This window comes from Leptodactylus fuscus, chromosome 11 (genome assembly GCF_031893055.1).
Source record: "Leptodactylus fuscus isolate aLepFus1 chromosome 11, aLepFus1.hap2, whole genome shotgun sequence".
NCBI classification, from domain to species: Eukaryota; Metazoa; Chordata; class Amphibia; order Anura; family Leptodactylidae; genus Leptodactylus; species Leptodactylus fuscus.
The window spans coordinates 53,898,517-53,912,490 of NC_134275.1; the positions used below are offsets into that span (position 1 = coordinate 53,898,517).

At 46.0% G+C, this 13,974-nt stretch overlaps 1 protein-coding gene across 1 annotated transcript in view; it reads left to right on the forward strand.

Moving 5' to 3' along the window:
• The first annotated feature begins 640 nt into the window (after window positions 1-640).
• The window catches only part of OCRL (OCRL inositol polyphosphate-5-phosphatase), a 35,589-nt gene continuing 22,255 nt past the window's right edge, over window positions 641-13,974 (forward strand). Inside the window, 4 exon segments of the mRNA XM_075258832.1 lie at window positions 641-726; window positions 1,563-1,644; window positions 4,204-4,283; window positions 4,687-4,725. Coding sequence (XP_075114933.1) covers window positions 693-726; window positions 1,563-1,644; window positions 4,204-4,283; window positions 4,687-4,725 — 235 coding nt within the window. The 5' untranslated portion in view covers window positions 641-692.

Here is a 13,974-nt window from a genome sequence, read left to right on the forward strand (position 1 = left end):
GTCCTCACTTAGACAAAGCCTTTAAATAGTGCTCCTTATTAATAATACCCCCCTTTGTATTACTGATGCCCCTAATAGCCCTTATATAAATACCCCCTTGTATTAATAACGCCCCTAATAGCAGATTTAGTTGTAACTAGATTGGTGTCTTGCAGACGCCGATCTGGTTATAATTGAAGCATAGAATAATGGCCCGGGGCAGCCTAGGAGTAGGAGGGACGGCTAGGAAGCTGTCTACATCCCGGCAGGTAAAGTTACCTGCAGAGTGATGTACCTGACAGGATACACAGAGACCAGCGCTCCTCCATGCCGCTGCAGCCCTGGGCCTACTCCTCTAAAATTAAAGCCAGAGCACCTTCGTTTTGGACACCTCATTAAACTATAGTTTCTCTACAAATACCCTATAGATACGTCACAGACAGCAGCCGCCATGTTACCGGAGCCCTGGGACAGAGACACAGGGAGCTATGACTAAAAGATGTGTCATGTGACAAGTATCGGGTCACATGATCTCAGAGCGCCCGGTGACGGAAATTGTAGTAAGAGATTCTCACCACAAGATGGAAGCAGCAGCACCACCACCAACAGACGGACGGTGGCCATGACGTCACGGGGAGGAGGCGGAGCTGTGAGGCCGGCAGCAGAGGCCTGACAGGGAGCGGTGGCAGCCGGAGGCCTCGGTGAGCGGAGACATGGAGCAGCCGCGGCCCCTGCCCGGGGACGGCTCTGTATCCTTATCTGATGGCTGCGGAGATATAACTGAGGGTCATATATGTACACAGGACCAGAGCTATGGATCATACATGTACAGAGAGCAGGAGAGGAACGGAGCTGGGGGTCATACATGTACACAAGACATGATCTGTGAGTGCATACATGTACACAGGACTGGACCAATTCTATAGATCATACATGTACACACAGGACTGGATCTATGCGTCATACATGTACACAAGACAGGGTCTGTAGGTCATGCATGTGCACAAGATGGTACCAGCCGTATGGATTATACATGTACACAGGACAGGACTGTATCTATGGGTCATACATGTGTATACAGGGCAGTACCATCTGTATGGATCATACATGTACACTGGGCAGGACTGTATCTATGGGATTACACACAGATTACAGTGGATTTATGGATCATATATGTACACAGGACCGGACATGTCATATACAACATTGTACATGTATACTGTATAAGTAATGTACATGCATGTCTGTATAGATTCCTCCCATTACTTATCACGTATTACTTACAATACACCAAGTATTTCCTCTCCGCTCACATGTACAGGTGTTATTATGGAGAGAGCATTGCATTGTGGGAACCGATGACACAGTACGTACAAGTTCACATGCTGCAAAAATCTCTCATTTTACTGACCAGCTGCTGATAAAACCGGGACAGTCACAGAAATGTCTGCTATAGATCTGTCACATGTAAATAGAGCCACATGGACGGGTCTGTATGAGCCAAGTGACTACCATCATGGTATTAACCCCTTAAGAATTTCTTTCTAGTTGTCCAGACTGATAATTTCCTTGACATATTGCACATATGATGGAGGGCACTGAGGTCACACTGGGGAAGAAGGTGCCGTGTATTCTGATGCTGAACCAACATGAAGGCCAACACGTGTAAGTACCGCCTAGATGTGTCAGAGTAATGTCACACGTAACATATCACTGAATGCTTGTGTGGTGGACAGCTATAACACATGTACATGCATGCTCGGCTAGGCTGACCAGTGCATGTGTATCGAATTGGCAGAAATAATGCAATGTATGTAAAGTAATGTATGTACACAGTGACTGTACCAGCAGAATAGTGAGCGCTGCTCTGGAGTATAATACGGGATGTAACTCAGGATCAGTACAGGATAAGTAATGTAATGTATGTACACAGTGACTGTACCAGCAGAATAGTGAGCACAGCTCTGGAGTATAATACAGGATGTAACTCAGGATCAGTATAGGATAAGTAATGTAATGTATGTACACAGTGACTGCACCAGCAGAATAGTGAGTGCAGCTCTGGATTATAATACAGGATGTAACTCAGGATCAGTACAGGATAAGTAATGTAATGTATGTACACAGTGACTGTACCAGCAGAATAGTGAGCGCAGCTCTGGAGTATAATACAGGATGTAACTCAGGATCAGTACAGGATAAGTAATGTAATGTATGTACACAGTGACTGCACCAGCAGAATAGTGAGCGCAGCTCTGGAGTATAATACAGGATGTAACTCAGGATCAGTACAGGATAAGTAATGTAATGTATGTACACAGTGACTGCACCAGCAGAATAGTGAGTGCAGCTCTGGAGTATAATACAGGATGTAACTCAGGATCAGTGCAGGATAAGTAATGTAATGTATGTACATAGTGACTGTACCAGCAGAACAGTGAGCACAGCTCTGGAGTATAATACAGGATGTAACTCAGGATCAGTACAGGATAAGTAATGTATGTACACAGTGACTGTACCAGCAGAATAGTGAGCACAGCTCTGGAGTATAATACAGGATGTAACTCAGGATCAGTACAGGATAAGTAATGTAATGTATGTACACAGTGACTGTACCAGCAGAATAGTGAGCACAGCTCTGGAGTATAATACAGGATGTAACTCAGGATCAGTACAGGATAAGTAATGTAATGTATGTACACAGTGACTGCACCAGCAGAATAGTGAGTGCAGCTCTGGAGTATAATACAGGATGTAACTCAGGATCAGTACAGGATAAGTAATGTAATGTGTGTACACAGTGACTGCACCAGCAGAATAGGCGAGTGCAGCTCTGGAGTATAATACAGGATGTAACTCAGGATCAGTACAGGATAAGTAATGTAATGTGTGTACACAGTGACTGCACCAGCAGAATAGGCGAGTGCAGCTCTGGACTATAATACAGGATGTAACTCAGGATCAGTACAGGATAAGTAATGTAATGTATGTACACAGTGACTGCACCAGCAGAATAGGCGAGTGCAGCTCTGGAGTATAATACAGGATGTAACTCAGGATCAGTACAGGATAAGTAATGTAATGTATGTACACAGTGACTGCACCAGCAGAATAGTGAGTGCAGCTCTGGAGTATAATACAGGATGTAACTCAGGATCAGTACAGGATAAGTAATGTAATGTGTGTACACAGTGACGGCACCAGCAGAATAGGCGAGTGCAGCTCTGGACTATAATACAGGATGTAACTCAGGATCAGTACAGGATAAGTAATGTAATGTATGTACACAGTGACTGTACCAGCAGAATAGTGAGCGCAGCTCTGGAGTATAATACAGGATGTAACTCAGGATCAGTACAGGATAAGTAATGTAATGTATGTACACAGTGACTGTACCAGCAGAATAGTGAGCGCAGCTCTGGAGTATAATACAGGATGTAACTCAGGATCAGTACAGGATAAGTAATGTAATGTATGTACACAGTGACTGTACCAGCAGAATAGTGAGCGCAGCTCTGGACTATAATACAGGATGTAACTCAGGATCAGTACAGGATAAGTAATGTAATGTATGTACACAGTGACTGTACCAGCAGAATAGTGAGCACAGCTCTGGAGTATAATACAGGATGTAACTCAGGATCAGTACAGGATAAGTAATGTAATGTATGTACACAGTGACTGTACCAGCAGAATAGGCGAGTGCAGCTCTGGAGTATAATACAGGATGTAACTCAGGATCAGTACAGGATAAGTAATGTAATGTATGTACACAGTGACTGTACCAGCAGAATAGTGAGCACAGCTCTGGACTATAATACAGGATGTAACTCAGGATCAGTACAGGATAAGTAATGTAATGTATGTACACAGTGACTGCACCAGCAGAATAGGCGAGTGCAGCTCTGGAGTATAATACAGGATAAGTAATGTATGTACACAGTGACTCCAGATTGTCCATTGCTTTTTGTTTTCTGTATCATTGTTATTATAATCAGCAGACAGATATTACCGTTTCTCTTCTGGATTAGACTACAGATGATTAGTGTGTAGTCTGTAGCCATGGAGACACATTGATCTGCATAGAAACTGTAGACTCCAAACCGTAGGAGAGTATGTTAGATGCATTGGAGTAATATAATTTGGTATAATACTGCTGCACCCCTTTAATGTGTTGTGCGGTGTCGCTGTCCGTCTTGACTTCTCTTCCTTCTCTTCTGTCAGGTTATCCATTCGCACTCCTGGTAAATCTGCGGCCAGTGAAGAAATCCTCCCAATAACCAGCAGCTTCAGATGTGTTCAAGGTACGAGCTCCTGGGTCCCGCTGCCCCTCTGTACTCTCTACCCTGGCATGGCCACTACACCGTGCACAGTATATAGGCTATACATACCATACTATTCTATATGCTTCCAGGGCCATATACCCTGCCGATGTCACACACTGATTGGTAGGGGGCTCAGGCTTCAGACCCCCACTGTTTATTGATGAACTATCCAAAGAACAGGTCATTGTGTCTGGTCCTTGACATGCCCTTTAAGAGCGTCACATTGACGTTCTCTTACCCAGTGAGTGAGGGAAACCACTGAGCAATTGGGTACAGATGTTACCTCATGTCTCGCACCTCCGCCGCCTCCTCCCCCCCATCAGCTCTTCCTTTTTCCGTCTTATCTCTGTATCTCTAACCCGATCTTTCTTGTATCTTTCAGAAGCAGAAGAGACTCTTCTCATTGACATTCCTACTAACTGTACGTACCACGCCGTGTCTGTGAGGGTTCTATACGTACCCATGGTGGGGTCTGAAGGAATGGGGTTGTGGTGGACAATTATGGGCATCTCGCTACATGAGGGGTGCAGAGCCCAGGAGTACGACTGTGTGATGGCTTAGGTCTTGCTGTGGATACTCTGCAGTCGGTCATTCCTGTATATCCACCCGGACAGTCTGTTGTGGGGTCTCCGCAGTCTCCTATTGTAACCAGCAGGGTTGGTTTTAAACTGGAAATCTCATTGTATTCCACCATAAAATCCCTCATCTCTGCTTGCAGTCAGTGAATGGATACCCTATTGTCAAAGCTTTGTCTTCTTAGCTACTAATGAAAAATGAAATCCTCTCCTGATCGAGTCCTGCTCACACAGCTGCAGGTTTTGTTACAGGAGAGAGCTCAGATATATCTGGATGTTAGTAATATGTGTGTCTATTCACTGCCAGATATCAGGGGTACAGGAATTAAAGCGTAACCATAATTTGTTTTAGTATAGTGTAGAACTGATTTTGCTCCTTTTATTAAAACAAATAACCTTAAAGGCATTCTATCTTTAAAGTCACATTTTTTTGTCGATCACATGTAGTTATAACCTTAAGAGAGGCTATTTTTCTCCTACCTTTAGATGTCTTCTCCGCGCCGCCGTTCGGAAGAAATCCTGTTTTTCGGCAGTATACAAATGAGTTCTCTCACAGCACTGGGGGCAGTCCCCAGCGCTCAAACAGCACTGCGGGTGTCCCCAATGCTGCGAGAGAACTCTCCAGCGCTGCCTCCATCTTCTTCAGGAACGGCCTCTCCCGCGTCTTCTTCTGGCGATGGGGGTCAAACTTTTAGGTCTCGGGCAGAGCAGACTGCACATGCCCGCGGCCACAAGAAAAATGGCCGCTTACACTGTAAATCAGCGGCCATTTTCTTGTGGCTAGCAGGCATGCGCAGTCAGCTGCCCAAGGCCTAGAAGTTTGAACCCAGCTCCGGAAGAAAACCCGTTCCTGAAGAAGATGGAGGCGGCACTGAAGAGTTCTTTTGCAGCATTGGGGACGCCTCCGGTCCTGTTTGAGCGCTGGGGACTGCCCCCAGTGCTGCGAGAGAATTCATTTGCATACAGTCGAAAAGCGTGATTTATACCGAATGGTGGCCTGGAGAAGACATCTAAAGATAGGAGAAGAATAGCCTTTCTTAAGGCTATTCCTACGTGTGAACGAGAAAAAATGTGATTTTAATGCTAGAATCCCTTTAAGGTCTCTCCTTAGCAATTCTCTGAGATTCGTTGTGTACACAGCGTGTATAGCATGCGATATATACTGCCTACATCTAGTATTACAAGCAGAACAGCTTATCCCGCCTCTACAGTCCCTGCCCTCCTATATCATGTTATAATGTAGATAAGATCTATTGTAACTTGTATTATCTGTCCCTGCCTAATACTGAGCGATACCTTAGGCTAGGTTCACATCCAGGCTGGAGTCTTGGCCGCACAAGCTGCCGAAAATCTAAAAAATCACTTTGAATTTTGATACGTCGGTCCGCAATATGTGTCCGTGTATAACCATCGCTTTAGTGGCCGGGCTCTCCATTGTTCGAGTCCCCGTTGCTGGTGTGGGCCTAGAGTTGCTCTGTTCAGCCTTACCTACTGGGGAGGAAGATAAGATAAGCCAGGGGAAACAGAGAAAACAAGTTAGATTAGGTCTGATTTCCACTCTAGGATGTCATGAGGGCAGGGACTGTAGAGGAGTCTGCGCCTACAAGGTATATGCGGTGTGTATACTGTATATTATACATGCCATGTGCAAGACGGGCTCTTAGATTGTTGCTGAGGAGGGATTTTAAAATGTGTCGCCATTTTATAGTGACTTCTTCTATATCTGTTTTGATTTTCTTATTGTAGATTTTTTTTAAAATATTCTGTACATGGTTATAGGGGCGGCCATCTTACCTGAGCTTCTCCTCTGCTCTGTTTGCAGCATTCAGTGATTTGCTTTACAGCAGTCTGGAGATGACTCATTGAGGTCTATGGGCTTTGTGCAGGAAGGGGGAGGAGCTAAGCTGTGACATCATCATGTGTCAGTACTGATGTAATGAGTGTTAGCTTCTATTGTGGCTCAGACATAGCCCCGTGCACCTCCCCCCAAATGATAACACCTTAGGACTAAGTCCCACGTGGTGTCCTGGAGGAGAAAAAGCGTTGCGGGAAAATCTGTGGCGGTGACGCTTTAGACAGAAAGTTCTCAGAGGTTTGCTCTGCGGACTTTCTGTTTCAGTTGTACCTAGGGGGAACCGCCAGCGTTTCCGTAGATATAATTGACATGTTGCGCTTTCCAAAATCGCGCCGCTTTCGGAAATCGTGGCGTGTCCGTATTGTGGTTTGTACATGGGATTCGCTAGAATTCCATCCGCTTTGCTCTGACTGTAAATGCGGCAATTTTTCCTGCGGCATTTTCGTCACTGTCCAGGGGTTCAGCTTCATTTACCTAAAACCATAAAGTTCTTACTTCTCCTCAGGCCTGTCTCCAGCATGCCTATATGTCTTGAGGTCTTTTTCCCATCATCTTGTCCATCTCTTCTTCCTGTCCTTCCTTTATCTCTCTCCTTATGATCTGGGCCGTGCTCTGCTTCCTCCACTCACTTCTCACACCCTCCTTGGTTCTTCCAGACTTTAGTGTACTTTACATTTCTTGACTTTGTTAGTGTTGACTTTTCAGACCAGAGTTTGGAATCTCCCCCCTCCGCCACCCCCCTCCCCATTTTTTGCATATTTCAGAAATACACAGAACATGTTGTAAATCTTCACCTAGCACAGCCCGTCGTCTTCCCCAGCCTGCAGCAACCCTTAAAGGGGTATTCCCACGTCGCATACTCACCACTCTTCGCTGCTGTAAATTCTTCTTTCTTCCTGCTTTGTTGCGTCATTGGTGGGCGGGGTTACATACGCAAAGCCAGCGGCGAGATGCCGCTGGCCCTGCGTGCGCGCTCATAGGTGGTGAGACCAGTCAGTTCTCCAGCCTTCACAATGCAATACAGACCCGGTATCCGCTGTAATAGAGAGGCGGATGCCAGGGAGTGTTAGACGCCGACACGGGTGCCTGCGACATCGCTACACTCCTGCCCTTCATGAAGCCAGCAGCAGCAGGAGCAATGCTGCTATTCCGGAGGGGAGGGGGGGGGGGAGGAGCGGTGTTAGGTGATCCTGCATGTCATACACATCTCCAGTAACCGAGGAGGATTTTCTTGTTTGCACTTCCTACAGCTTTATCAGATCCTTTTCATGTGCACAAAGCAAAAGCTATTTATTTAATCCATCGGAAATGGTTCCAGCAGAGGAATCAGTTACAATATATCCCATATGTATAATAAGCCATGTACAAATAGAAAACCTACAAGATCGGCGTTGTGGAAATTTAAAGTGACTTTGCTATAGTAAACGTCTGTCCTGTGATAAGCAGATTGGGGCTCGTTCATGTGGATGGCTAGCTGCTCACTGTTTTAGGCTGCTCAGTGTTTTAGGCTGCTCACTGTTTGCTCGGACCTGTCATTGGTGCCGACACTAAAAGTAAATGGAATTTTGTTCTTGTCGTTTTAACAAAAGAACTCGACTGTATCATGTGTCAGGCTGGTTCAAACATGAAATGTGATTTTCTGTTGCCCACACTTTGCATAGTCACTTGACCCCTTCTTTGTCTCCCAGCTCTTTCTCCCTTCTCACAGCATGTGTGGTAGACTCACAGAGAACAATGAAGAGAGAGAAGCTGCAGCTGCATCCCCCTGCTCTCTGTCTTCTGTTAATGTATAAGGATGTATCTTTTACAACTGAGGATACATATGCATAGTGTGACAGGGAGAGGGCGCTCCAGCTGTCTGGGGGGGGGGGGGGATAGATGCCCCCTTCCCATAAGTTACATGTGGCTCCACTGCTGCAGGTTCTCCTGTATTGGCCAGTCGGAGTGTGACTATAAGTCTTGCTTCTTTCTGCACCCAGGGTTGAGTTCACCTTCGCAGTCCCCTGTGACCACCACACGTCTGACGCCTGTACTTCATCCTCTCGCCTTGCACAATCTGTTTTACTCAACTTCCTGAACTTCCTTGCGGCTTTCTTTTTTTGTACATTTATGAAGGACTCTGCAGCACATCACCTCATAGTAACAGACCAGCGTTGTCACAGTATATATTCAGACCAGAGTGTATATAAAGGGGTTTACTCCCCTTATAATGTGCTAGGCTATGCTATCGTATTATTATTTTGGGGATACGGTCCTGCATCCCCTTTTAGATCTCCCTGCACGGCAGCGCCACCTGTGGCTGTCCAGGGACCTGCAGTACACCTCTATTGCAGTGGGAGCTTATTATAAGGATTGTTGCGGTCCAGAGGTCGGACACCACTACATAAAGTGAGGATCAGGATTAAAGGACTTGCCAAGAATGTGAAAAATAGGCTTTCTTTTGACCAGAAACAGCACCACGCCTGTCCAGTGGTTGTGTCTGGTATTACAGCTTGTCTACATTAAGGTGAATGGGGCTGGGTTGCCATACTACAAGCAACCCATGGGCAGGTTTGGCGCAGTTTCTGATGGCATAAAAAAAGTAGACACGGTTTTCCATTAAGCACAACCTGAAACAAACCCATCAGTTGCACGGGCAGCACCATGCGGGTCGCAGCAGTGGTTTCAGCCTTTGGATGTTAAAGGGCTTATTTGTTCATAATTTACCCTTCAGATGGTTCATCCATTGAGTCTTGTTGAGTTCTGGCACCCAGGACCTTCACTGAGTACCAAGCCCAGCGCCATACCTATTGTAGTGGCTAGGCTTGGTAGTGCAGCTCAGCCCTATTCACATGAATAGGACTGAAGTAATACTATAACATGTGAGCAATGAACATCATGCCATTGACACAATGAGGAAGCCACAGCTGTCTCTTCAAACAGCTGATCAGCGGGGATCCTGGGTGTCAGACCCCCAACGATCTTATGGATACATCCTCCATATGCAAGTCCCCCCCCCCCACACACACCCTTAATGATCTTTCCACTCACTGACCAGCAGTGGATTTTGCAATCTGAACCTTTTGTTAATGAAATTCTAAATTCTTCAGAAATTGGAATCATCTTCTGACTTCTTCAGAGTCTCGGTGACTAATGATGGAAGGAGAAGCTCCTGCTCTGACCTTAGGGGACTTTCCACTATAGGATATGGCATTACTGATTGGGGAAGGGGGGAGGGGGTCCTCATGATGGGACCCCTACATCTGAGAACAGGAGAGGCCAGATAAAGTCTAGGAGCAACTGAGCACCCAATTCTCTGTATCCAGACTGACGGGGAGGGAACGCTTGTCATGTATGGTGAATGTATGGGGGCCCGGCGGCCGGACCACCTCTGACGTCACATGACTCTACTTTGTATTCAAGGCCACAGTTGGGTCCGTCTTCCTTGCAATGGAGTCTCAGGAAGCTGGAGAATATCATGTGCGAACCCCTGAGGGTATAAATTCTGTGATCACCCCTTTACACCTATTCATAGTGTGACGGTAATTATGACATATCTATAGCGCCTCCAGCAGGTTTATCCGCTCGGTGTCAGGTCTCCATAAAGCCAGCAGTATGACTCCAGTAATAATCTGTAGCCATGTCCTGGGTGACTCACGGCTTCCAGTCCAGCTGCTCCCGGGTTAGCGCCTGTCATTATGTTATACCTGGAAAATTTACAGCGCCCTGCAGGGTTTAACTCCTGACACGCCACACAGACGGCTCGGGAGCTTGTCACTCTGATCACAGAGGCGTTCAAAGTCATGTGACAACCCTGACATAGATGGGGATAGGACATGAATGTGCCCGGGGCCTTGTTTCTGTAGTGATGGGTCCAGGTTTGTGTAGATGAACCTCTTGACTATGTCCAGCTAGTCTATGTACATAGATCATACAGCTGTAGGGGCAGGACTCCCCCCCAGGAAGTAACGTGGAACTTTCCTAATCTCATTTAGACCTTTATTTCCCAGATTGGATACAATGTAACAGATCCTCAGCTGTGTAACTCTTAGTTTCTTCTCCAGCGATAGACCCGGTTCACATCTGCGTTCGATATTCCGTTTGGGGAACCCACATGGGAACTACGGAACGCATTAAAAAGCGGTGAGCAATGAAAACACCTGGACCCCATAGATTGTAATGGGGTCCGTGTGTTTTCCGTGCAGTGTCCACACGAGTCATGTGGAAAGTACTTCAAGCACTACTTCTCTCTCCACATGATTTTTGCGGACACTGTGCAGAAAACACACGAACCTCATTATAGTCTATGGGGTCTGTGTGTATTCATTGCTTACCGATTTTTATTGCGTTCATTATTCCGTTCGGGGGGGGGGGGGGGTCTCCAAAGGACTTCTCAAACAGAATATCTAACGCAGATGTTAACTAGGCCTTGCATTTTTAGTTGTTAAAATTCAGGACTGTAGGGGGGGCTGGTAATTTGGGGTGATGAGCAGTTTACTGAAGGTTATGGTTTATATAGGGGTCAAGGGACATCTGCATGTATGAGATTAGATTAGGGACAGGACATTGGTCATTGAGCTTTGATCACTAGGTGCGGCGCCTTGTATCACTGATTACAGGCTTCCTGGTCTTAAATGAGGCAAATAATCCGGCGGCCGCCTTCGCCTTGCAGAAACCTGTTCAATCTGATATCTGCACAATCTGATATCTGCTGGTCTGTTGTCTAGAAACTGTCCAGGAGAAAGGAGGCCGCTGACTATACACAGGTCAGGAGAGAGGAGGCCGCTGACTATACACAGGTCAGGAGAGAGGAGGCCGCTGACTATAGACAGGTCAGGAGAGAGGAGGCCGCTGACTATAGACAGGTCAGGAGAGAGGAGGCCGCTGACTATACACGGGTCAGGAGAGAGGAGGCCGCTGACTATACACAGGTCAGGAGAGAGGAGGCCGCTGACTATACACAGGTCAGGAGAGAGGAGGCCGCTGACTATACACAGGTCAGGAGATAGGAGGCCGCTGACTATACACAGGTCAGGAGAGAGGAGGCCGCTGACTATACACAGGTCAGGAGAGAGGAGGCCGCTGACTATACACAGGTCAGGAGAGAGGAGGCCGCTGACTATACACGGGTCAGGAGTGAGGAGGCCGCTGACTATACACAGGTCAGGAGAGAGGAGGCCGCTGACTATACATAGGTCAGGAGAGAGGAGGCCGCTGACTATACACGGGTCAGGAGTGAGGAGGCCGCTGACTATACACGGGTCAGGAGTGAGGAGGCCGCTGACTATACACAGGTCAGGAGAGAGCTCTTAAGCAGGACTTTCCTCTCTGCATTTTTCAGGCAGAAACCCGGCAGACCCCATTATAGACTATGGGGTAGCGGGTTTTTATGGGTAACCATTTTTTAATCGGATTGGATTTCTGTTTTTTGGGTCCCCAAGAGAACCCGAAGAATGGAAACCTGATCACGGGTATTTTGTGCTTCAGTTCATTGCTGCTTACTAGAACAGGGCTGAGTACAATGGAGAGCTCAGATACACTGTAACACGCCCTGCACCTGGGTGAACGAGACAGGTTTTTAGCCTTTGGATGTGACAGTAAGCAGAGACCTGATACACAAGCCCAGGACTCCTCGTATAAGCTCCAGACACACCTACAAGCGGCAACTCGGGAAGTGTAAATCTGTCTTTGTCCTTTTTGTGCCCTTGACCAGAAGTGATTTAATGAGCTCATTACCTGCTGTATAATCCATCCCGGGGGCAGCGCCAGAATATTCTGTCCCCATGTGTGCTGTGAGTCTACTCCAGATTAGAAAGAACAGTCGTATTTAATTTTCGAGTATCATGGCATGGAATGTTCACAGCAGCACAGAGGATTATCACCTACCTGTACTGTTTATATGGCAAGATTTACCTTTGGCATTAACAGATGTGATTCATACATAGATGAGCAACACACAGCCATCTAGCTTTATACTCCATACTCTCAGAATCCTGCAGAATAGTGAGCGCAGCTCTGGAGTATAATACAGGATGTAACTCAGGATCAGTACAGGATAAGTAATGTAATGTATGTACACAGTGACTGTACCAGCAGAATAGTGAGCGCAGCTCTGGAGTATAATACAGGATGTAACTCAGGATCAGTACAGGATAAGTAATGTAATGTATGTAAACAGTGACTGTACCAGCAGAATAGTGAGCGCAGCTCTGGAGTATAATACAGGATGTAACTCAGGATCAGTACAGGATAAGTAATGTAATGTATGTACACAGTGACTGCACCAGCAGAATAGTGAGTGCAGCTCTGGAGTATAATACAGGATGTAACTCAGGATCAGTACAGGATAAGTAATATAATGTATGTACACAGTGACTGTACCAGCAGAATAGTGAGCGCAGCTCTGGAGTATAATCCAGGATGTAACTCAATATCAGTACAGGATAAGTAATATAATGTATGTACACAGTGACTGTACCAGCAGAATAGTGAGCGCAGCTCTGGAGTATAATACAGGATGTAACTCAGGATCAGTACAGCATAAGTAATGTAATGCATGTACACAGTGACTGCACCAGCAGAATAGTAAGTGCAGCTCTAGAGTATAATACAGGATGTAACTCAGGATCAGTACAGGATAAGTAATGTAATGTATGTACACAGTGACTGTACCAGCAGAATAGTGAGCGCAGCTCTGGAGTATAATACAGGATGTAACTCAGGATCAGTACAGGATAAGTAATGTAATGTATGTACACAGTGACTGCACCAGCAGAATAGTGAGTGCAGCTCTGGAGTATAATACAGGATGTAACTCAGGATCAGTACAGGATAAGTAATGTAATGCATGTACACAGTGACTGCACCAGCAGAATAGTGAGTGCAGCTCTGGAGTATAATACAGGATGTAACTCAGGATCAGTACAGCATAAGTAATGTAATGTATGTACACAGTGACTGTACCAGCAGAACGGTGAGCGCAGCTCTGGAGTATAATACAGGATGTAACTCAGGATCAGTACAGGATAAGTAATGTAATGTATGTACACAGTGACTGTACCAGCAGAATAGTGAGCGCAGCTCTGGAGTATAATACAGGATGTAACTCAGGATCAGTACAGGATAAGTAATGTATGTACACAGTGTATTCGATAAACATATAGTATATACCTCCTTATTTCTCCTTATTACATGCCATATAATAAGCACACTCCCCTGTAACAATACCATATAATAATGTAACATATCGCCGCCATCACTC